General features: G+C 33.2%; 2 protein-coding genes across 3 annotated transcripts; both read left to right on the top strand.

Annotated features, from left to right (window-relative positions):
* The first annotated feature begins 3496 nt into the window (after positions 1–3496).
* On the top strand, positions 3497–4679 carry LOC115980280. Its single transcript, XM_031102548.1, has 2 exons — positions 3497–3627; positions 4219–4679. The coding sequence occupies exons 1-2, from the start codon at positions 3595–3597 to the stop codon at positions 4603–4605; spliced, it is 420 nt and encodes a 139-aa protein (XP_030958408.1). The 5' UTR covers positions 3497–3594; the 3' UTR covers positions 4606–4679.
* Positions 4680–4745: 66 nt separating this feature from the next.
* LOC115980265 (lysosomal Pro-X carboxypeptidase-like) lies at positions 4746–9682 on the top strand. Of its 2 annotated transcripts, none has more exons than XM_031102537.1 (9): positions 4746–5451; positions 5873–6059; positions 6155–6288; positions 6928–7040; positions 7169–7412; positions 8634–8786; positions 8932–9011; positions 9098–9147; positions 9357–9682. In XM_031102537.1, exons 1-9 carry the CDS (start codon positions 5059–5061, stop codon positions 9491–9493), a joined length of 1491 nt encoding a protein of 496 aa, XP_030958397.1. In that variant the 5' UTR covers positions 4746–5058; the 3' UTR covers positions 9494–9682. The 2 variants fall into 2 exon arrangements, with proteins under 2 accessions (XP_030958397.1, XP_030958402.1); XM_031102542.1 differs by having other exon boundaries at positions 8634–8838; positions 9357–9449.
* The last annotated feature ends 15767 nt before the right edge of the window (positions 9683–25449 follow it).

The following is a 25449-nucleotide window of genomic DNA, read 5'->3' as shown; positions in this document are numbered from 1 at the left end:
ATAAAAAATAGCATGGCAAATTTGAAGGCTATTTTTTCAAAGAACTCGAGTTACACGGTAAACTCAAATTTTACAAACTCGAGTTTCAAAAAGGCGATAAATTGCTAAATATTTCACAAATAGTAGTATATTGCTAAATATTTTGCCAAATAGTGGTATATGACCATTTTTTACCCAAATTTAAGAGCCAAATTCATATGGTTCCATATTTTCCTAAGTCTATGGAAAACTCCCAAATCATTTGACTTTTCACGCTGGGAACGCATACCCTAAAAGATAGTATACGCGTGAAAAAAGAGATCAAAATCCCGAGGGGTTGTCTATTTCAACTTATCATGAATCATGATTCATGAGATAGTCACTGAACACTTGTTTTTGTTTCTTTTTGCTTCCATAGAGAACTGGAATTAGGCAGTGTGTACTCAAACTGGAATTAGATTTTTTTCAAATGGTTAAGGTTCTGTTTGGTACGTGAGTTCAAACACATGTTTTCAGTTTTTAAATAATATTACATGTATTTTCATATATTTTTTCACTCATATGTATTTCTAAAAAAACTGAAAACTGTTATTTAAACACACGTATCAAACGGGCCTTAAATCTTTGCGGGCATATGTAACATCTTGGTGTTTGGGGGAAAAAGGATATTTAGTTTAAAATTTTAAACTATGTAGCCAAATAGTCAATTTCAAAACAAAATATCCATGTTTTAGAATTTGACATTGTTGATGTTGAATTTTACCTGAAACTCGACATTATTGATGTCGAGTTTTACCTGAAACTCAATACTAAATTCTATATATATTTTTCCACTTATTTATTTATTTTTTTTTGAAATTTTGTGTAGAACTCAACATTTGAGTTCTAATATACATAAGACGACATTACTAATATCGAGTTCTACCTAAAACTCAACACTAGTAATATCAAGTTCCAAAACAATAATATATTATACTACATAATTTAAAAATGTGACTATTTCACTGCAAACAGCCAATTTTCCTGGTACTTGGTAGTTGGTACATGAAATATCACAAAACTTCCCACTCTTTTATTATTATTATTATTATTATTTAAGATGTGGACGGATTCCTCCCTCTCATGAAGTCATGACATGATGGTCAGCTTCACGCGTGGACTCTTTACTTTTTTATTTTTATTTATTATTTATTATTATTTTTTGTTTCTCAAAAAAAGAAAGAAAGTAAGGACTAAGGAAGGAGTCCAGTCCAGGTCCAAACAGACCTAATCATCTCACGCATGGTGGGTTCATATCACTTTATATTCAATGTCTGACTTTATTAAGAAAGTATTATTCATTTTTTATGACAAGTCATGGATAGGTTAATAAACCAATGAAAAGTATTGTTCATTTAAAAATAATTGGCCTTTATGTGTAATATTAATTATAAGTATGTATTCTTCTATATAAAAAAAGATTTATAAATATAGATTTCATTGTAATGTATTCAAAAAAGAGAGAAAATAATCTTGCAATCCTGGGCCCAGCGGATAAGGTGTCACTGTAGTTACGCTTATGTGGAAAATGCCAACTCTGGTCACCCTTACCAATTTTTTGATCATTAAAAAAAAAAAAAAAGTAAATGAGAAAATGTAGGCCATAGAATTTGAACAATTTTAAACTAGATATGCCTCCTCTCTCTCTATCTCACAATCACAAATTTCTACATGGCATTGGAATTGGGTCTTGAATCTTTTCACTTATATGAATTTTCTCTTGTTGGTGATTTCTAATATAATTTGCTTCGCAATAATCTTTTATTATCCATTTTTTATTTTATTTTAAAAAATAGGAAATATTGCTGCTGTGTTTTACATGTTGGTAATTTTACCTATGCACCTCTTGCTCCTAGTAACTTGCTTTATAGAAAAAGATTTCATGTTAAATTATAGTAACATCTTTATAGGAAAGTTTATTGTAGATTTCTTATTAAGGAGAAATTTTCATTTTAATGACACTAATTTCATGTGCCATTAAAGTGTTTACATTGGTTTATATCAAGTTTCACTTTTATTAACTAATTTTCTTGTAGTAAAAAAAAGTATAAATTTTAGAAAATATATCAAATTTAGATTTAATTTCAACAATTTGTGCATTTCATCAGAGATTGATTTACAACTTGAGAAGACTTCTTATGGATATTTAGAAATTTGATTTATTTGTAATGGTTCTCTACCTCTTTGAAATTTCACCTAATATGGAGTTGAACTCAAATCTTATCCTTATTTCAAATAATTTTATTTGTAGAAGCAAGAAATTTTTTACTATTAATAGTCTAATTGGAAAAATCTTAACAATATTCATAAACAATTTTGGGACGATTACATCAGTATTAACAAGTCTAGGACTGTTCAATCTCTTGCCCTTGAATTTTAAAAGTAAGAAGAGTAGAAGACATAGCCACTCAAAAAAAAAAAAAAAAAACACAGCACCAAACCTAGCTTAAAGTCCTATGGGAATTGAGAGTTAGACACTTGATTTGTGGAATTTTAATAACCATATGTTGCTTTTGTGTTTTACATTAACCAGTTGGAATGGATCTATTTCTTTTGAATATTATGAGGTAATTTACGATAAAGTGAGATTCATCTCAACCATTGAATCTATATGATAATCACTGAGATCGTGATCCACCATAAAAAAGAGATACTGATTCTTCTTCTTTTTAATCGAAGGATACAAATTTTTTTTTTAAAGAAAAAGGGATACAATTTTTTTTTGATACAAGATAAAATTTTTACTATAATCTAATTTAAGTGTATATGTGTGTAAAACACTCTTCTGAAGACTTGAATCTCGGCCCTTGCCTCCCATACCCTACAAACACTTATACTTGTGGGGATACGATTTTTCTAAATGCATAATCATGAATATCATTTTTTATTTGTGTGTTGCAAACCAATTGTGTATTGGAATAATAATATCCACTCATGCCTGAGCTTATCCAATTGTTGATGTTGTGGTTATAATGTTATATACAATAATGGACGTCATCTTTGATAAATATTAATTTTTTCAATTTCTGGATTCCGATATTTCTGGTCAAAATTTTAATTAATAACATCAAGTTCAAGTAGCCGATAATTGAATCTGATGATAATGACTATGGTGACGATGAATTAAGACACACAATCATAGTCTTCATTTGTATGTAAGATGAAGATACCAAAGATATTTTTACAATTAAAATTTGTCTTAACCAAGAATCACCAGCTCATTAGTTTTAATCCATCTAATTCAAATTTTCTTTATAGCAATTTTACTTTATTTTAGGGTAGTGTGAGATTCCTATTCCTAATACCTGTTATTGGGGTTGGAGGAAACTTTTTATTTAGAAAAATATTGCTGGGTCTCTTGAAATTTTAGCTAGTGTTGTGATTCTATTTTTCTATGGTTCGATAATTGGCATTTTGAAGGGCCTTTATACTAGCAGTATGGGCACAAAGTGATGTATGATAGTAATGATTGCTTGCTAGTATTTTCAATGGGACTGGGTGCACGCTAGGTGCCAGTTATGGCTCATCTGGATCTTTTGCTCTCACAGGCTCGGGCCTATCAGGGAGAGCACTACTATGGTCACGCCTAGATGGAAAATACTAACTCAGGTCGCCTCCCTACCCATTTTTTGTTCATTAAAAAGAAAGAAAGTTTTCTAGTATTATTTTAATAAATTAGACCAGTATATTCAAATTAAAATTTCTAGCTAGTATGATAATGACAATGGTTACTTTCGAATATTGTTGGGCTTGGCCTCCAACAATGTTAGGATAGTATGCTTGTTAAATTCATATTTCTGATGAGGATTATTTAGTGGTGTGGCTACTGGCTACTTGCTGTTAATAGAAATTTCAAATTTTAATTGCTATGATACATGAGAAACTTAGAGCTGAAATGGAAATGATTAAATCAATTGTGCGAGATGTTAGATTGATGGAAAAATTATGACTATATATTGTAGTTTGACTGGAACTTGATGGGCAGTGTGTAAATTGAATGCCATGTTCTACACAGGTAAATTGAAGGCTTTAGTCTTTAGATTATTAAACTACTTGACACGTGTCTTTTGTGATGGCGAGAATTAAATTTTTACTATAACAGTAACAATTAAAGAAGAAATTCAGAATTCTATCTCATAGTAGAATTCTTTCATATTTTTGGAATGGGCTGATCAATTGGTTTATGTATTTTATTCGTAGTTGGTGTTTTGTGTAAAAGGCCAGAGGGTGCATCACCAGCTGCTACACCAGTGCAGCTCAGCTTGCCTCATACCTCATAGTGCAGCAGCTAGTGCACCAGGTGATGCAGCATCAGCTGCCACACTAGTGCAGCACAGCATGCCACCCAGTGCAGCAGCTCGTGCATCAGAGCTGCCCAGACATGCACTGGACCAAGCCAGACAAGAAAACCAGTTGCCAGATGATACAAGAACAAGTGAAACTCAGATTGAAGCTTCAAGTAGAAGTCCAGAGATCTTGCCTTGTGTTTCAGAGTTGAAGAAATTGAAGAGTTGTAATTTTTCATCTAAACGACAGTGTAGCTTACCTGATGTGTGTACAGAACGGTGTGTAGTTTTTGTTAGTTAGTTTGGTTAGTTTTAGTCAGACACGTGTATGAGTTTGTTGTGTTTGTTAAGTTGTGTTCACACGTGCATATAGCTGTTAAGTTAGAGTGTATATATATATAGTTGTATAGCTATTGAATCAATCAATGAAATCATAATTTTCAGCTTTCATCAAAATCAATTTCTCATATTTTGAATGTTGTCTTTCTTTGTTTGTTCTATAATTGTGGTTTAATCAATGTTGATTAGTGTTTCTGATTGCTTGTAGTTTGAAGATTTTTGCGTGTTCTAATTGTGGTTTTGGTTCAATAAAATCAAATTCATCCAAAAAGGAATGTGATGTGAAACTAAAATTACAAGTAAAGACCAGCTATTATATGTCAGTTTTCGAAGCATAATATAATTAATAATACCTTCCAAAGTAGCAATCCAATGCTATATAAATAAGTGCTTACTATAATATATTGAAGCTTCAATGGAATCTCCAATGTTTTCATTTCAATGGCTTCCTTTTGTCTTTCTTATTTTCTTATCCTCTGTCTCTGCAACACTAATAAATATTCCCAGGTTAAGTCCAATTGGAGGAAAATTTCTACACGATCTTGAAACAGTATCTGCATCTATTTCGGATGACTTACAAACATTTTACTATGACCAAACACTTGATCACTTCAACTATAGGCCAGAAAGCTACACAACTTTTCAGCAAAGATATGTGATCAACTCTAAGTACTGGGGAGGTGCAACTAGTAACGCACCAATTCTTGCTTATTTTGGAGCAGAAGCACCTTTGGATGGTGATCTTTCCGCTATTGGTTTTCTTGCTGATAACGCTCAGCAGTTCCAGGCTCTCATACTATATATAGAGGTATAAATGAAATGTTAAGCAGACACATGAACACACACACAATCAATATTCTTCTCTCCCTCGCTTCCTTGTGTAATTTATTGCTGAAAAATTGTAATGAGAGACATAATTAATTTAAAGAAGAGATGATGAATCATATAGGCCAAAATCATAAACTTAAACAATTTATATTTTAGCTTTTCCTTCAGAAATATAGAATAACAGAAAAGAATAGATGTGACTGACTCTGATTAGTTCATTGAGGATCAATACTCAAAATACAAAAATTTTGAGACTAAAGGCTTAGTTTTTCTTCTTGTTATTGTTGTTTTTATTAACCAAGTATAATCAGCATGTTTTACTGACTATCTAAAACTTCAAATTCTGAAATTTGGTTGTTAAACGAAACTTTAAATTGGAAATTGTTACTTTTTTTCATCAGCATCGATATTATGGGAACTCAATACCATTCGGATCAAGGGAAGAAGCACTTAGAAATGCAAGCACTCTTGGATACTTCAACTCAGCCCAAGCTATAGCAGATTATGCAGAAATCATTACACATGTAAAGAAAACACTACATGCCAATGATTCTCCAGTAATTGTCATTGGAGGATCATACGGAGGAAGTAAGTAACGAAGTTGCTTCTATTTTGATTGAAAGGTTACGAAATAAACTCTAATAGGTTGGTATGTGTACATAACTTTTTCTTCATTTGTTCAGTGCTAGCTTCATGGTTTCGGCTAAAATATCCCCATGTTGCCCTTGGTGCCTTGGCCTCCTCGGCTCCAATCCTTTACTTTGATGATATTACGCCACAAAATGGATATTTTTCTGTTGTCAGTAAGGATTTTAAGGTAACAGATTGAATATCTTTAGTTTCTTCTATGGGAAAATTTCGTAAAAAAGGCCTTTAAGTTTATGAAATATTTCAGATTAGGCCCAAGATTTTAATTTTGTCAATTAAAATTCCAAATTTATGAAATCGTTTCAATTTGAAGCATCTTTCCATCCCCATTATTCATTTCTTTTATAATGGGTAGTAATTGAACAAAGAAAAGTGGGAAACCATTGTTTAAACTTTATATTTCACCTATAAGCATGTTTATAAATCAATTTGACAACCATTGAACACAAAGTATAGAGAGAGAAAATTTTTGTTTAGAGAGAGAGAGAGAGAGAGCTTTATTTAGAGTGAGAAAACTATTAACAGAAAATCGAAAACTGATTTTAGATGGAAGCATAATATTTTATCAATGGTTTCCCCTTTTTTCTCTACTGTATTACTTCCTAGAATAACATAAATGAATGAAATAGATGAACAATGGCTTCAATTTGAAGTATTTGTATAAGTTTGAGAATTTAATTGACAATATTAAAAACTTATGAACTAATCTGAATTTGGGTATAAAATATGGCATTTTTATGTAACTTTCTCTCCTCATTTTCCTGTTCATTTTAACGAATTTAAAAGTTGTCACACTCGAGTGGTGCAGGAAGCTAGTGAGACTTGCTACCAAACTATACAAAAGTCATGGTCTGAAATAGATAAAGCCACATCTCAGCCTAGTGGTCTTTCAAACCTTGGCAAGGAATTCAAGACTTGTAGGTACATGCGCATAGATACCCTTTGCCGTAAACTTATTAGAATCAATAAAGTTAGACAAGAATAATAATTAATTTATGTTGATCTAAAAAAATAATAATTACATAATTAATCCTTTGTTTCTATTTTAGACCCCTAAGTAAATCTTCGGAGCTCAAGAATTACTTGGAGTCTGTGTATTACACTGCAGCCCAATATAATCATCCTCCAGATTATCCGGTTACAATTGTTTGCGGTGGCATAGATGGAGCTCCTTCTGACACTAGTATTCTTGAAAAAATATTTGCCGGTCTTGTTGCTTATGGAGGAATTAGATCATGCTATGTTAATGAACTCAGAAATATATCTGAAACAACTGTAGGATGGAGATGGCAGGTAAATGATGCATCTATTTATTTTTTATCACTAATCATAACATTAACGACAAAGAGGGGATAACATATGGAACAATGTACACACCTATTATGAATAATGCCATTTAAATATGATGACTTGGAGTATTACTATTTTTTTTGACACGAGAGGGGAATTGGGTCAAGCCCATGACATAAAAGACAAGGAGGGGTAAGTGACATTGGGCTAGAGGCCCATTGGTGACTTTAATTATTTCAAGCATGGACGAGAGCGTAAATGATCAAGTTGACACAGATTCTTGTTACTTGTTAAGAATTTTAAGATAATGAAAAAGCTTTTAGTTTTTATTTTTTGAAATTAATCAATATGATTTTTTTATTATTATTTGGTTTTTTTTTCCTCCTTACAATAAGTGAGACTGAGAGTGGTGGATTCAAATCCAAATTCTCCTTATTGAGAGAATCAGATAATATAATACTATAAAGCTATAAGGTTCTAAGCTAATATAAGTTATCTCTACAATGTATACTCATGGAGAGTTTCATGAATTGTGCCAGCCAATTATGTACAAAGCTCGAATTTTTCTTAACATTTGCATGGTTTGTACTCATACAAGTACAAGTTGCACACTATGCGATGTGAGTTTACTTTAAAATAAAGAGTAAAAGTGTGATAATTATTTTTGCCTACTTAAGTTTTTGGCATAAATAGTAATTTATCAATAATTATAAAAAAAAAGAAAAGAATGCAAGTTGTATCCAAGCTATTATGGCTCATGCATATTATCTAAGAGCTTTAATGATTTTTGATTACTATTTCTAACCATCTACAAATATTTCGTAATCAACGTAGGACCTCCAACTTGCAAGTGTTTTATTAAGCGGGGTATTATCATTTATCACTCATGCTTATCTAAGAACTTTAAATTTCTTATAAGTATTTATAACAATCAACAAATATTTCATAATCAACGTAGGACCTCCAACTTCCAAGTGTCCCAAGACACAAGAAGAAATTGAGTGTAAGTTATATCCAATAAATAAGTAGAACTTAGGTACAATAAATTACATGTTTTTGAAAAGAGAAAACACGTACCTAAGTTTTACCCTATACCTTATTTATATATCTAACAGTCCTTCCCTTGGCATGAAATTTGATATTGCCTTTGAAAAATTGTACTTAATTTTTTTTTAAAATTTTTAATTTTAGTTTATGTGAAAATGATTGGTTTTGTGCATTTAGACATGTAGTGAGCTGGTGATACCAATAGGCCGTGGCAATGATACCATGTTTGAACCGGATCCTTTTATCCTAAGCAGCTACATCGAGCAGTGCAAGAGCATCTACAGCGTCCCACCTCGGCCTCAGTGGGTCACTTCTTATTATGGAGGCCATGTATATTCTTACATATCTTCACAAACTATCAATTTCCAGAGCACTTGTAGAAGTACTTTATTATGCAAATATTTTGTTGTTTGCCATGTTGTTTTCACAACTAATATTAAAACAAACATTTTTGAAACTTTATTGCATATTCCAGGATATCAAACTGATTCTCCACAAGTTTGGAAGCAACATCATATTCTCCAATGGGCTGAGAGATCCATACAGTACTGGCGGGTAACTAGATAATCAAACAATTACCACCACACAAACTTTTTAGGTTTACTTGATCTGCTATAACAGCTTTCTATTTTTGATTCCAGGGTCTTGGACAACATATCAGACTCTATTGTTGCAGTTAGTACAATTAATGGTATGTGCTCAACTCATTTATTTAGTTTATTGATGCCATTTAATGGGATACATTATGTCTAGAAGTAGAGTAATTGGGTGTCCATAAGCATTTGAGAAATGCTCAATAATGTTTAAACTTGAGGAGATTTCTTAGCTTTTGGCCAAGAATATTTCAAAGAGAAGAAAATCATAGGTGAGTTCATACTTAAATCAATTTTCAATTTGCAGGATCTCATTGCTTGGATATACTCTTTGCAAAGGAAAGTGATCCAAAGTGGTTGGTCATGCAGCGAAAGGTTGAGGTTAGGATCATTGAACAATGGATCGCCAAGTACTATGATGATCTTCTCGCCTACAAGAAATAAATTGAAGTCACACCAAAGATGAAAGAAACAATAAACGTTATGCAGATTAAAACCTTCATATGTGTGCATGCGTCTGTGCATTGCAATAAAACATTATGTAATCTGTTACATAATTTTTTTTTTTGTTTAAACAAAAAGCCATTATGTAGTACACTAAAGTTATTAATTGGCAACTTGACCTTCAAATCTCCTTACGATAAATAGAGTGAATTCTAGTTAATTAGTCTATCATCATGACCTTAGCAGGGTGTTTATAGGGCTCCCATGGCTCGTTGGCATGTTGCCAAGATCATGGTCTCCTAAAAACTTGAACCCCGACCTTGTCTCCCCCCATACAACAGACTAAGTGACTATCACGTCAAAGATGTGCAGTAGTGTGTCAATTTAGTCTCTAACCTTTTGATTTTGTGTCAAAATAATTCATATTTTTAAGCGATGGATGAAAAATGTTGACATAACTAATGATCCAACTATCCAAATATAATATTATTATTTCCTATAAAAAAAACTACTGCCAGCTGGGATGCCACGTCAACATAACTTAAAAAAAAAAAAAAAAAAAAACAACAACAACAACAAACCAAACATTCAAAATTAAAAAACGCATTTCACTACAATTACTTGCCACATTCAAAAGGGAATTAGATATTACCCTGTGATTTTTGGATTTGGATCTTCTTGTACTTATTCTACATCTTTTTATTTCCCTTAGTTTTTCTTACTCCTTTTCTCTGTGATTTGGATCTTCTTTGTTTTGCTAACTCCATTTTCTTCCATTGCTGAACAAGTTCAACGTACCCTTCAGTAGAACTAGAAGCAAATTCTGCCAGTGACCTCATAGGCCGTTGGTCATCACCGTCAGGACCCGTTGTTGGTCCTCAACGCCGGTCTTCACTCACTTGCATCTATTGACTAACCGTTCTCTTCTCTACAAGTTTGATTTGAGGAGTAGCCAGAAACGATACAAAGAAATAGAGATTTTAATCCCATATAAAATTTATAAATATATATATATATATTTTTTTTGAGAGAGTTTCAACTTATGACGTTTGCTCCGATGATAGTTCTTTATCATAAGATCAAGACACCAATCAGTTTTTGATATAGGCGAGAATTCAACCCCAAGTTTCTTATACTGTAAGGTTGAATTTAATCAACCATCTTGTTGGTTTTATTCCGTGCCAAATTTGCTTGTATTTCAGCAGTTAGTAACCCTGTATTTAGGTGGGATTTTTGTAAGGGTAGTGAGTGAGATAGTGTGATGAAATGCTCAAGATTGTGCAAGAAAAACAGAGACTCGTGACTGGATCTCGTGGGTGACTTGCGGCTGCAAGCCGCCAAAAGATGCACACGTGCCAGGCATGCCAGAAGTTGAAGCGTCATGCTAGCTGGAGCACTACAGGACAAAATAGGACAATTGGCCGTTTAGTTATCTCGCGGCTAGATCTCGTGACTCAGTCAAGCCGCGAGGCCAAGTTGCGAGCCAGCCCTGTTTTGAAAAACTTGACTCTTCACATTCCATTCTCACCCCAGTATAAATACCCTTTATACCCACGAAAGAAAGAGAGCTTCCAGAGAGAATTTTGAGAGATAAACCCTAGAGATAAACAAGATTGATTCATCCACAATCTTCACATAAGAGACTCTTCAAATTCCTCTACTCTCTTCCTCTCCATTGTAAAATCCTTGAGAGGCCTTTTACCAAAACCTTTTCTCACCATATCCATTACTGTGAGAGGGCTGTTTGGTGTTCTGGGAAGCAGTTAGGAAGGAACCAATTTACATTAGTAGATGCTATGGTCAAGTAGCGGAATCCGGGAAGCTAGAAATGAAATAGGTTCGGCGCAACCTCGTTGGAACAAGAAGCTTGGAGGGCTTAGGTACATTGGGTAGATTAGGCTTGGAGGGTCTATTGCTGTTCATGTATCCCAACTACATTTTCTAGTGGATTACTTACCGCTTGGAGGGCGGCGGAGAGGTTTTACGCCGAGGGCTTCGGTTTCCTCTTTGATAACACATCGTTGTGTTGTCCTTGTGTTTGCATCTTTCTCCCCTTAATTTTTGCCTTTTATTTTCTGCTGTTGATGTGATTTTAATTGGCTTAGATTGTTTACCAATTCTGTTTATAGCTTGTGTTCATTTTCCGTACACTAGTTGTTTGTCATAAAGCTTGAATTGGTTATTTTGTAATTGGGGGTCTAAACGTTCAAGGGTGTTTTACACTCTGTTTGAATTTTCATATACAAATATATATTTCCTTGTAATGTATTTAAAAAAAAGGGTAAATGAGAAAACATAGGCCACAGAACAGAATAATTTTAAACTATATATGTCCTCCTCTCTATCTCCCAATCACAAATTTCTACATGGTATTAGAATTGGACCTTGAATCTTTTCACTTACCTGATTTTTCTCTTGTTGGTGATTTCTAATATAACTACCTTAGCAATAATCTTTTATTATCCATTTTTTTTTGTTGTTGGAAATATTGCCGCTGCGTTATGCATGTTGGTAATTTTACCTATGCACTTCTTGTTCTTAGTAACTTGCTTTATAGAAAAAGATTTCATGTTAAATTATTGTAACATCTTTAAGTAGAAATTTTCATTTTAATGACATTATTTTCATGTGCAATTAAATTATTTACGTTGGTTTATATCAATTTTCACTTTTATTAACTAATTTTCTTGTAGTAAAAAAAAAGTATAAATTTTGGAAAATAGATCAAATTTAGATACAATTTCTGCAATTTGTGCGTTTCATCAGAGTTTGATTTACAACTTGAGATGACTTGTTATGGATATTTATAAATTTGATTTATTTGTAAGGAATGGTTCACTACCTCTTGAAAATTTAACCTAATATGGGGTTGAACTCCAATCTTATCCTTATTTCAAATAATTTTATTTGTAGAAACTAGAAAGTAGAAACAATAAATTTTTTACTAACAACACATTAGTAAATAATTCTGGCAAAACTATACTATTGGTCCTTAAATTTTACTTACTATGAGTTTTTGATTTTTGAAGTTTCAAATGAGTACTATTGGCCCTTAAAGTTTAAAAAATGAGCATTGTTAGTCCCTCAGTTAATTTTCTTACCTAAATGTCTAACGAAATAATTATATGTGAATGTTCAAATAGTGTGTAAAACACCTTAAACGTTTAGACCCCCAATTTACAAATTACCAATTTAAGCTTATAATAAAACAATGTATGTGTGGAACATGAACATAAGCTAAAACAGAATTGATAAAACCATCTAAACCAAATAAAATCACAACCACAACAGAAATTAAATGGCAAAGATTAAGGGAAGAGAGATGCAAACACAAGGATAACACAACGATGTGTTATCAAAGAGGAAACCGATGTGCTTGGCGTAAAACCTTTCTGCCGCCCTATAAGCGATCAATAATCCACTAAAGAAGACCCTCGAAGCCTAATCTACCCAGCATACCTAAGCCCTCCAAGCTTCTTGCTCCAACGAGGTTATGCCGAACCTTTGTCTTCTTTAGCTTACCGGATTCCGCTATAACCCATAGCTTCAACCAATATCAATTGGTCCCTTCCTAACTACTTCCCAAACACCAAATAGCCTCCTCACAAATATGAGTATGGTGAGAAAAGGTTTTGGCTAATGTATCTCTCAAGGATGTAACAATGGAGAGGGTGAGAGTAGAGGAATTTGGAGAATCAAAGGATGAAGATTGTGGATGAGTCAATCTTGTTTTTCTCTAGGGTTTTTCTCTCAAAATTCTCTCTGAAAGCTCTCTACATTTCGTGGGTATAAGGGGTATTTATACTGGTGTGTGTATGGAATGCGAAGAGTCAGTTTTTCCTAAATAGAGTGGACTGGCGACTTGGCCTCGCGACTTGACTAAGTCACGAGTCCAAGCTGCGAGTTAACTAAATGGCCAGACTGGACTTTTTGTCCTGTAGTGCTCCAGTTGGTGTGATTGTTCAGCTCCTCTGCATGCTTCACTCGTGTGCATCCTTTGGCGACTTGAAAGTCGCGAGATCCAGTCGCGAGTCCCTTGCTGAGTGCACAATCTTGAGCTTTTCTTTACACTCTCTCACACACTACCCTTACATGATTCCCACCTAAGGGTACGTTTGGTAGACTGTAATAGAAACTGTAATATAATAACTATTCCTATGGTTCAACTTTACAATTGTTTGGTTATGTTTTTATTACTTGTAATAATCATTCCATATGAATCTCTATTCCTTAAAATGAGGAATAGACATTCTTTATTAAAAGTACTGAATCCCTATTCCCTTGCTAAACGTAATACGCTCTGCTTAAGCAAAATTCCCAAAATCCCCCTCTATCCGCGTCTTCTCCAAAAATTTCTTTCTCCTTGCTCTGTTAAAAAAATTTCCAAAATCCCTCACTACCTGCATCTTCTCCAAAATTTCATCTCCTTCCTAAATTTTCCATCTCCCTCCTCTCTAAAATTTTATTTTCCCGCTACTAGAGATCTATTTATATGGGTATTGTCTTTCTTTCACCCTTAGTTGCTGCTCCTTCTTCTCAATGAAATTTTTTTTCCTTCTTCCCTTAGGTCTACGATTTCCACAGGTATTGCACCCTCTCTCTCTTCTTTTCTCATCTATTTGTATGGGTATTTCCTTTTATTCACCCTCAGTTGCTACTCTCTTTTTAGAATTTTTTTTTCTGCCCATAGATTTGCAATTTCTACAGGTATTGCCCTCTGTTTCTATTATCCGTATCAAATTTTTTTTTTTTGACATTATATCAAATTTGCCATATTGATATTTGTATTGCTATATAATTGATATTTGTATAGCTGTATAATTGATATTTGTATAGCTGTGAGGTTCTATGAAACTGAGATTAGAAACAATGACCGTGAACCCTATAGCCAATCTAAAGCGTATCAATAATATATATATATATATATATATATTAACAAAAGATTTTTATTTCAGTTGTGCATTTTGGCATTATATTTAGGAGTATATATATATATATATATATATTAATGTGTCTGATATATACTATTTGTAATCTGTGGGGATGACTTTAAATAATCAAAATTCAGAATTTCAAAATCAATTAATTAATATTAGGAGGCAGAGAATTGAAAGATATCTATTGAAGTGTGGGTCTGTGTCAAAGTTATCTATCAAGTGTGAAAGTTATCTATTGAAGTGTGGGTTTGCACAAAATTTATCTATTGAAGTGTGAACATTAGTCTCAAGGAATTTGGTGGTGGGTTACCCATGCACTTGGTATTGTGGTTATTCATATTTAATATATTATTTTAATTATCATCTTGTTCAATTATTTAAATTGTGTACAAATTTTATTAATAGTATTCTGAATTTGTTCAATGCTATTGTTTGCAGTTATGGCCCATTTGAGTTTAGCCACAAGGAATAGGATAAAGAAAAGGAAGTTGGTTTTGGTTGGATATGTTGCACATTGTTAGTATGTTTTTTCAATTATTATGCTTTATAGTAGAGTACCGTGTTCGAAAAAGATCATTGAAAGCAACATATGGTCATGATTTTCATTCAAGGAGAGGGGAAATTCACCGTTTATGCTATGAGAGTCATGAAACTTGCATTAACCAACTTAGGATGAATAGGAATGCATTTACCAGCTTATGTAATATGCTTGAAACAATAGGTGGCTTAAAAGATACAAAACACATGTTAGTAGATGAACAAGTTGCCATGTTCCTACATACACATGCTCATCATGCAAAAAATCGAGTCATAAAACACCATTTTAGGCGCTCGGGAGAGATAGTGAGTAGATATTTGAATGATGTGTTACGTGCTATCATAAGTTTACAAGGAGAGCTATTTAAGAAACCAGAGCCAGTTCCAAAAAATTCTTCAGATGAGAGATGGAAATGGTTTAAGGTATCCAACAATGTGAATTTTCTTTTCAAGTTATGAAGTAGAAATATTGAATAAATTTTTGATTGCATTTTTTTGTTGTTGTTGTAACTACAGAATTGTTTAGGTGCATTAGATGGAACATATATTAGGGTGAGAGTGCCTTTAGAAGACAAACCTAGGTATTGAAATCGTAAGAGGGAGATTGCCACAAATGTACTAGGAGTTTGCTCACAAGACATGCAATTTAATTATGTTTTGCCTGGTTGGGAAGGCTCTGCTACTGATGGTAGAGTGCTTCGAAATGCAATAAGTAGGAGGAATGGATTGAGAGTTCCCTATGGTAAGAGAAATAGGTTGCCTACTGATTATATTATTATTTTTAAAATTTTTATACACCCATTATACTAAAGACATTACAATATATAGGTTATTACTATCTTGTTGATGTTGGCTATACAAATGGTGAGGGATTTCTTGCCCCATATAGAGGACAACGATATCACTTAAATGATTGGAGAGATGGACAACAACCAAGAACCCTAGAAGAGTTCTTTAATATGAAACATTCTTCAGCTAGAAATGTTATAGAGAGATGTTTTGGATTGCTTAAAATACGATGGGCTATTCTTAGGAGTCCTTCATTCTTCCCAATCAAGACACAAAATCGCATTATTATGGCGTGTTGCCTTCTCCATAACTTCATAAGGAGAGTGATGCCTGTAGACCCAGTAGAAGAGGAATTAGACAATGATGAGCAGTTGGCAGAAGGAATTAATGGTGACCCAATAACACATATTGAGACTTCAAAAGAATGGAGTGCATGGAGAACCACTTTGGCAAATGAAATGTTTAGTATGTGGAGAAATAGGAGAGAAATATAGTTTAATAATATAATACTTTGATTTGTGACTTTTTCATGTATTTTTTCCTTGAGTTAATAAAATTTTTTTATTGCATTGGTGTTAAATTGTTTATTATGTGTGTCTAAACCTTTGCATATTAATTTATTATCGTGCCATTTTATTGTTAGTATTTGGAGAGAAATGGAAACGACTGTACTTGATTCTCAAGATCCTTCTAAACGAAAGTGGACTCCTGCTGAAGAAATAAAATTAGTGGAGGCTTTGGTAGAATATCACCATGAAAGAGAAGGTAGCCCTGAAAATAAGTTTAAACCCGGATATTTGAAAATCTTGGAAGGAAGATTTCTACCAAGGTACCTAATGCTGGCTTAAGAGCAAAACCACATATTGAGTCAAGATTGAGGACTTTGAAAAGAGAATTTCAAGTTATCCATGAAATGTTGACTGGGCCTAACACAAGTGGGTTTGGATGGGACACTATGAGGAAGTGTGTTACTGTTGAAAATGATGTATGGGATGCATATGTGCAGGTAAAAGTTCACTATCTTATAGATCCATGTATTTTATCTCTTTTGGTTTAACATAATTTATTTAATTTTATCTTGCCATTTTCATATTTTTGTCAATTGTTTTGTAGATTCATAAGGGGGCAATTGCTTGTAGAAACAAATCATTTCCACACTGTGAAGACCTTTGCATTGTGTATGCAAAAGACCATGCTACTGGTAAAGATGCTCAAGCACTTGCAGATGTTGTTGAAGAACTAGAAGCAGAGAAAAATGATGACAAATTAGATGATATTCCTGAAGACGTGGACTACACGCAAATTCCCACCCTTGGCAGTTACAAGGAAGAACAGAATGCTCGAAAAAAGAAAAGAAAAATTCAAAGTGGTGAAGATAATATGGTAGAAGCGATGAAAGAAGTTACAATCATTCTTGCTGCTCAGTTAAAGGATGCATCAGATAGCCTTAGCAAGGCAGTCATTGGAGTAGTAGCAGCTGAAAGTAGGTCCAAAATCAATGATGAATTACTAAAACTACTTGGCCTTACAACTAAGGAGTGTCACAAGGCAACTAAATTGATTGCTTGTCAACATGAACTAATAGATGTTTTCTTGAGCATGCTGGATGTTGAGAAGGAAGAATGGGTGAAAGGCCTTATTAATGGTGACTTTTGAGTGGCTTACAAAGGTTGGAAAATCCAATTTGCATTTATGCTTCTTTTTTATCCCACTTGAACACGGGGCTCGTAAGAATTTTGGATGATTGTGGTGTTTTTTTTAGGTAAATGGGATGTTATATTATTGAAATTTTATATAATTTGGGCATTTTAAGACTTTTCAATGGTTATTCAACCTTTAGTTTCATCTTTCCTGTTCTTTGATTTCATTCATGTGCTACTTGTAATTTTGTTGCTAATGCTCTAGCTAAAAAAGCTAGGAACATGGTGGGGTGTCAGGTCTCGTTTGAGGTCATGCCTGAAGGCATTGCACTATAGTTGGCTTTGAAGTTCATTTGATCTTCTTCAATATATTCCCAGGCTCATAGTTGGTGTCTAAATGTTTAAATGCTTTTGGTCTAGGATACTTCTAGTTATGTGTACCTAAGGCATTGCCGTAGCAGTGCCAACTCCCTTGTTAACTATATATATATATATATATATATATATATATATATATATGTATATATATAAAAATGATGAGACCCAGATACAAGTTCTAAAGTTAGTTTTGAAAGCAACAAATTAGAAGTATGAAAGCATGCTTAATGATGCAAAACATGAGATTGATGTTCTAATGAATACAATTCAACAATCCAAGAACGAAATCGAAAACTCCAAGGCTGAGTGGGAGCAAAAAGAACTTCATTTGGTGAATTGTGTAAAGGAATCAGAAGAAGAGAACTCTTCTCTGGAAAAAGAAATAAAAAGGTTGGTGAATTTGCTTAAGCATACTTCTAGTCATGCTTTTGTCCCAGGATACTTCTAGTTCCTATTAACCAAATATATATATATATATATATATTAGGGAAAAAAGATACCTTTAATACTGGGGCAGGGTCTAAGATTTAGTCTTTTTTTTCCTAAGCTCCTAATAGAAACAAAGAACATACATCAATAAAAATGAATGAATGAGATTTCAAACTGAGATATTTAGTTGTTGGTAGTATTTACAGTTGAAAGAATAATGAAATAGTGATACTGTTTGTTGGGCAAATTTTACAGGTGTGAGACAACGTTGAGAATAAAAAAAAAAAAGACAAGTTAATTTTAATGCAATGAAATGAAAGTAATCCCAAAAAAAAAAAAAAATTGGGTTTCTTAAACCAAAAAAAAAAAAGAAATTTCATTAGAGGTCTCCATTCAAGATTGGGTTTATTAAAGTAATCCTTATAAAAAATGTATTTATTATAATAAGGGCATTTTAGGCAATTTGATTTAAAAAGCTTTCATTACATCGTTTTAACATGTTGTACCAAACATGCGGAATACATATTTAGGGTTCTATTACTATAGGGTTACCAAACAACTGAATAGGAATAATTAGTACAGTACAACATCTTGCATTCCTTATAATAGCTATTCCTATTCCTATGTAATCATCATTACAGTCTACCAAACATGCCCTAAATACAGGGTTTCTAAGTGTTGAATTACAAGCAAATTTGCACGGAATAAAGCCAACAAGATGGTTAATTAAATTCAACCTTACAACATGGATTTTTTTTTCCTAAAAAAATTACAGTTGTGCTGGGAATAGTTAGTGGGGCAAATCATTTCAATATGCGTTTTGCCCCAAATTAAAACCTCGAAAATTCCCTAATTTGTTAAGTTCTTAATCAAGATTAAGTTGCAACACAAATTCACTTGATTTTTTTTCCTAATAAAAAATTCTAGAACCCATTAAATCTTTTATTTATTTATTTTTTTATGAATAGAAAACTTTTTTAAAGAAAAAGACAAAACTACAACACCCTATTGGACTCTCCCAAAATAACTGAAGAGAAATAGTCCGGGCTAAAACCACAACCAAAAGAGCCAAAAAAATTACAAGATAAGCACCATTTAGCTAAGGTGTGGGCTGCCTCATTACACAGCCTAGGGACCCAGGAAATAGAAACATTACCAGAGGGAGACAAAAGGGACCTCAAATTAGAACATAGAGACTTAATTCTCCAAGGAGGGGACATTGCCAAATTCGAAAGAAGCTGGACAACAGATTGAGAATCAGACTCCACAATTATAGATTCGCCAACTAGAGCAGGGACTAAGGAAATCGCCCATCTAATTGCTTCTGCTTCAGCCTGGAGAGGGAGGGTGGTGTTCACTTTCATGGAGCTAGCAAATACCAACTCCCCTCTCCAGTCTCTCAAAACTGTAGCGATGGCAGAGTAGTGAGGAGCCACTGCTGCATCAACATTTATTTTTATGTCCAGCCTTGAGGGAGGAATCCAAACTTGTGGAGGGGCAGAAACCAGATTTCTTAAGGTAGAGGCTCTTGAATTTTTATGCTCAGCGAAGAGATTAGAAATCCTGGACGCTACTCCATCAAAATTAAGCAAAACGTTCTCAAAGAGGGATCGATTTCTCTGCTTCCAAATAACATCACAAAGGATGGCACCAAACAGCAAAAATTCTTCTTTTTGACTAGGATTCAGATTCTCCACTAAAGGAGGGGATATGAGGAAACAGATAAAATCCGATGGGGACCCATACTCAATGGCTTCCATTCTCAACCCCCACTGACTCTAAAACCAAATAGATTTAACAATAGTACATACAGTAAAGAGATGAAGGGTTGACTCATCTGTCGAATTGCACAAAGGACAACATCTATCTATATTTTCATTAAATTTACTGATTACCTCTTTAGAAGGTAGCATGTTGGCAGCAATTCTCCATAAATGCATCTTATGGCATTCATGCAACTTGGTTTTCCATATTTGACCCCTAATAGCATCAGTGTTCAAGGGGGAAGAGGCTGCCTTGCACAGCCAATAAGCAGACTTGGCTGAAAAGGATCTCGAGTTCATTATAGTTCAAGACCAACTATCCTCAGTTTGGTAAATTGGGATGGGGATTTTCAGAATTAGATCAACCATTGCTCTTTGAAGAAATAGTTCAGTTTGGGAATATCCCATCTATTGTGATTCAAAGATAGGAGCTGTGACACTACGAAGGCCAGGTTTGGATTAGCATCAACCTTAGGGGAAGGGATGAAGCCTGAGAGATCAGGGATCCAAGGATCAGACCATATTTGAATAGAGTCCCCATTGCCAAATAGAATGCAAGTTGCCTTAGAGATGAGGTGCTTGATGCCCAACAAGCTTTTCCAAAATAGGGAAGCATGGCTAGAATAGGAATGAGTCAACCAGTTATTATGGATTTTGTATTTCGCCCTCAACACATTAACACAGAGACAATCTTTTCCTGTTAAAATCCACCAACCAAGTTTGGAGAGGAGAGCTTGGTTGAAGTCCCAGGGATTCCTGAAACCTAAGCCTCCCTCCTTTTGGGGCCAACAAAGAGATGACCAAGACATTGGCGTCCAGTAAGCAGTAACTCGTCAATTGTATTGTAAAGATGAATCATGAAACTATTTACAATTGTTAATATGGAAAAAAATTCAACTGTGTCCTATTATTAAAATCTAAATCCAAGAAACCGAGGGAATCAAAGGATTGAAACCATGTGGCCCAAAATTATTAGTCTCTAACTTCATTATTCGAGATTCTAGTTATTAGAACTATAACATGAAGACCCAAATTTTTTTTTTTTTTTGGGTTCAAATCACACTCATCAACATCTTGACTACTTCGCTTTGCCAGCACTAATATAATCATCGGAGCTCATTCGCCTTCGTCTAGTGATGTCTTGTTGGTCTGATGCAATAGACGATTTCTTTGTGTTGGACGGCGTCAATCCTCATATGGGTGGAGTCGTCGCATTCTCATATTAGCTTCTCTCTCGGGTTGGTCTATACAAATTAGGGATTTATTCGGATTTTAATTTGGGGCTAAATCCAAATAGAAATTTGCCCCACTAGAAAAAAATTGTCATATCATTTAAAAGTAGTTATGTCATTATTCCGTTAGACACATAAACAAGGAAATTAATAGAAGTTTTGTTTTTTTTTTTTTTTTTTGAGAAACAAAATTAACAGAAGTTAATAGAGAGACTAATTATGCTCATTTTTTAAATTTTGGGGACCAATGACACTCATTTGAAACTTTAAGGACCAAAATCGCTCAATAGGTTAACTTTAAGGACCAATATTTTAGTTCCATCAAGGGTAAAATACTATTTTAGTTCTTAAAGTTTACCAAAAGTTTGGTTTTCATCCTTAAATTTTAAGAAATTCATTTTTTGTCCTTAAACTATTAAAAAGTTCATCTTTTATCTCTAAACTACTGAAAATGTTTTATTTATATCCTTAAACTTGACCAAAAGTTTTTTTTTTCATCTCTAAACTATTGAAAAAAGTTATTTTTTCATCTCTATTTTTGTCTCTAAACTATTGAAAAAATTCTTTACAAAGTTTAGGGATGAAAAAAAAAACTTTTTTAAAGTTTAGGGATAAAAAACAAACTTTTGATAAAGTTTAGGGACTAAAATAATATTTTACCATTTCATAAATAATTTTGGGAGGATAACATTAATATCAATATTAACAACTCCATAATTGTTTAATACTTCAATCTCTTGCCCTTGAATTTTATAAGTAATTAAGAAGACACAACCACTGAACCAGGCAACCAGCACCAAACCTAGCTAAAAGTCCTATGGGAAATGAGAGTTAGAATTGATGTGTGTAATTTAATATCCAAATGCTGTTTTTGTGTTTTACATTATTATTGGTTGGAATGGCTCTATTTCTTTTGGATTTTATGAGGTAATCCACAATAAAGTGAGACTCGGACAAAATGGCCTTATGCCCTTTTCACCCAAATTATATAGCTTTTTGCCCTTCTTCCCAAACTAATTAGGGAAATGCCCCTCTTTTGAAACTCGACTTTCTCAAAATCGAGTTTAAAAAAAAAAAAAAAATTTGGAGTCCTATAGTGACGTTTTTAAGGACCTATAGTGACATTTTAAGGACCTATAGTGACGTTTTATAACTTGATATCCATGAAATCGAGTTACAAAATGCCACTATAGGTCCTTAAAAACGTCACTATAGGTCCTTGAAAACATCACTATAGGACTTAACTCGATTTTGAAAAAGTCGAGTTTCAAAAGAGGGGCATTTCCTTAATTAGTTTGGGAAGAGGGGCAAAAGGCTATTTAATTTGAGTGAAAAGGGTATAAGACAATTTTGTCCAGTGAGACTCATCTCAACCATTGAATTGAATCTAAATGTTGATTGCTTAGATTTGTGATCCACCATTAAAAGAGACACTAATTCTTCTTGGACAAAATGGCCTTATGCCCTTTTCACCCAAATTATATAGCCTTTTGTCCTTTTTCCCAAACTAATTAGGGAAATGCCCTTCTTTTGAAACTCAACTTTCTCAAAATCGAGTTAAAAAAAAAATAAATCTGGAGCCCTATAGTGCCGTTTTTAAGGACCTATAGTGACGTTTTATAACTTGATATCCATGAAATCGAGTTATAGGCTATAACTCGATTTCATGGATATCAAGTTACAAAACGCCACTATAGGTTCTTAAAAACGTCACTATAGGTCCTTGGAAATGTCACTATAGGGCTTAACTCGATTTTGAAAAAGTCGAGTTTTAAAAGAGGGACATTTCCCTAATTAGTTTGGGAAGATGGGCAAAAGGCTATATAATTTGGGTGAAAAGGGCATAAGATAATTTTGTCCAATTCTTCTTATTTTGGGTAAATTGTAAATTATACCCCTAAAGTTTGGGGGTGTTTGGATTTTATACTCTGAAATTTCAAAATTTGGGGTGTAAAATCCAAACACTTCCAAACTTTAGGGGTAAAATTTAAATTTTGAAATTTCAAGGTATAAAATTTAAACACCTCTAAACTTTAGTTGTGTAATTTATGATTTACCTTTTTCTTTTTAATCGAAGGATACGATTTTCTAAATGCATAATCATAGATACCATTTTTTTTATGCAAACAATTGTGTATAGGAATAATTCAGAAAAGAAAAAAAAAATTGTGTATAGGAATACACACTTGTGCCTAAACTTATCCAAATTGTGGACGTCGTGGTTATATGCAATCACGGACGTCATCTTTGATAAATCTTAATTTTTTTTTTCATTTTTGTTTTAAAAAATAGTTTTTAAACCTATTCTCTTAAAACATTCAAGGGCTGTTTGGTATCGATGCTTAAACAACAGTTTTCAGTGTTTAAACAACAATGACATTTCTAACACGTATTTCTATAACACTCAAACATGTATTTCCACAATACTAAAAACTGAACAATGATATTAGAAATTTTCAACCAAATGGCCCTTGTTAACTTTTTCCTTTTCAAATTATAGATTCCGATTTTTCTGGTCAAAATTTTTATATTTAAGCACATTTGGTCAAAAACTTCAAGTTCAAGGTAGACAATAATCCTTTTTTTAAATTATTTTATTTTATTTTATTTTTTTATTATGAAAGCCAATAATCCAATTTGGTCAATTGTGCCGGCTTCATTTAAATGATAATGACAGTGGTGATATTAAGACACAAGCGAAAGTCATAGTAAATGCTCATAATTAAAATTGATTCAAACGTCTGCATTTAATGAGTTTTCGATCATTGGAGATACCGGCATCATTTGTATGTAAGATAAAGATATCGAAGACATTTTTACAATTAAAATTTGTCTTAACCGAGAATCACCGGCTCATTAATTTTAACCCATCCAAGTCAAATATTCTTTGGGAAACGTTAACAATGCCCTAAGGGAATTGGGTAATAATCCGTTTAAAGAAAATTTTATGGGAAAAGAAACTTCATTTTTCATAAAAGTGGTGTTAAAACTTTCCTAAAATGGATTATTAACCAATGCTTTAAGGATGCTCGTTAGCATGACTCATTTTCTTTATAGCAACTTTACGTTATTTTAGGGAAGTGTGAGATTTCTTTTCCTAATACTAGTATTGGGGTTGGAGGAAGCTTTTTCATTAGAAAAATATTGCTGGATCGCTCTTGAAATTTGAGCTAGTGTTGTGATTCTATTTTTCTAAGGTTTGATAATTGGCATATTGAAGGGCCTTTATACCAGCAGTATGGGCACAGAGTGGTGTATGATATGGCAGTCAGTTTAAGTAATGGGCTTGGCCTCTAACAATGTACAGGTCAAAGATAGCATCAGCTTTAATATATATATATATATATATATATATATATATAACAATGTATTATATATATCATATTCATCCTAAAGTATGTAGCATGAACTACAAACTCCCAATACAATACAAATTTTGGGCGCATTCGATTTATGATCACATTAACCACAACAACAGAAATGACATCTCTACTCTAATCTTCTCAAATGTCACAGAAAGAAGAAAAATACAAGAGTCCTAAAACTCCGTATGTTAAGGACATATTTTATGTAATTGGCTAATCCTTTGACAAAATGCACTTTACTTGTAATTGAGTAAATCTCGGATGGGCTTGGCCTCTAACAATGTACAGGTCAAAGATAGCATCAGCTTTAATATATATATATATATATATATATATAACAATGTATTATATATATCATATTCATCCTAAAGTATGTAGCATGAACTACAAACTCCCAATACAATACAAATTTTGGGCGCATTCGATTTATGATCACATTAACCACAACAACAGAAATGACATCTCTACTCTAATCTTCTCAAATGTCACAGAAAGAAGAAAAATACAAGAGTCCTAAAACTCCGTATGTTAAGGACATATTTTATGTAATTGGCTAATCCTTTGACAAAATGCACTTTACTTGTAATTGAGTAAATCTCGGATGAGTTTAGTACTTCAAGAAACATGTTGTTCAAGCCAAGTATTAAAGCCATGAAGATTGGACCAAGAAACATGTGAAGAAAAGCTGTTCATTAAAACTTGACAGATACCTTGACAGAAAAAGTATCTATTGAGACTTATGAACGAAGCTCGACAGAATCTCAGTAGAAGCTGAATCTGTCGAGATCTATGAAATCAGAATTTTCAGATATGATTTTCGGCTTATGCTAACATGTATGTGTAGGGTTTCTTTTCTCACAACTCTAGACATATATAAGGCCTATTT

Source organism: Quercus lobata, chromosome 1, assembly GCF_001633185.2.
Source record: "Quercus lobata isolate SW786 chromosome 1, ValleyOak3.0 Primary Assembly, whole genome shotgun sequence".
NCBI classification, from domain to species: domain Eukaryota; kingdom Viridiplantae; phylum Streptophyta; class Magnoliopsida; order Fagales; family Fagaceae; genus Quercus; species Quercus lobata.
This window is presented reverse-complemented; position numbering and strand designations above follow the sequence as displayed.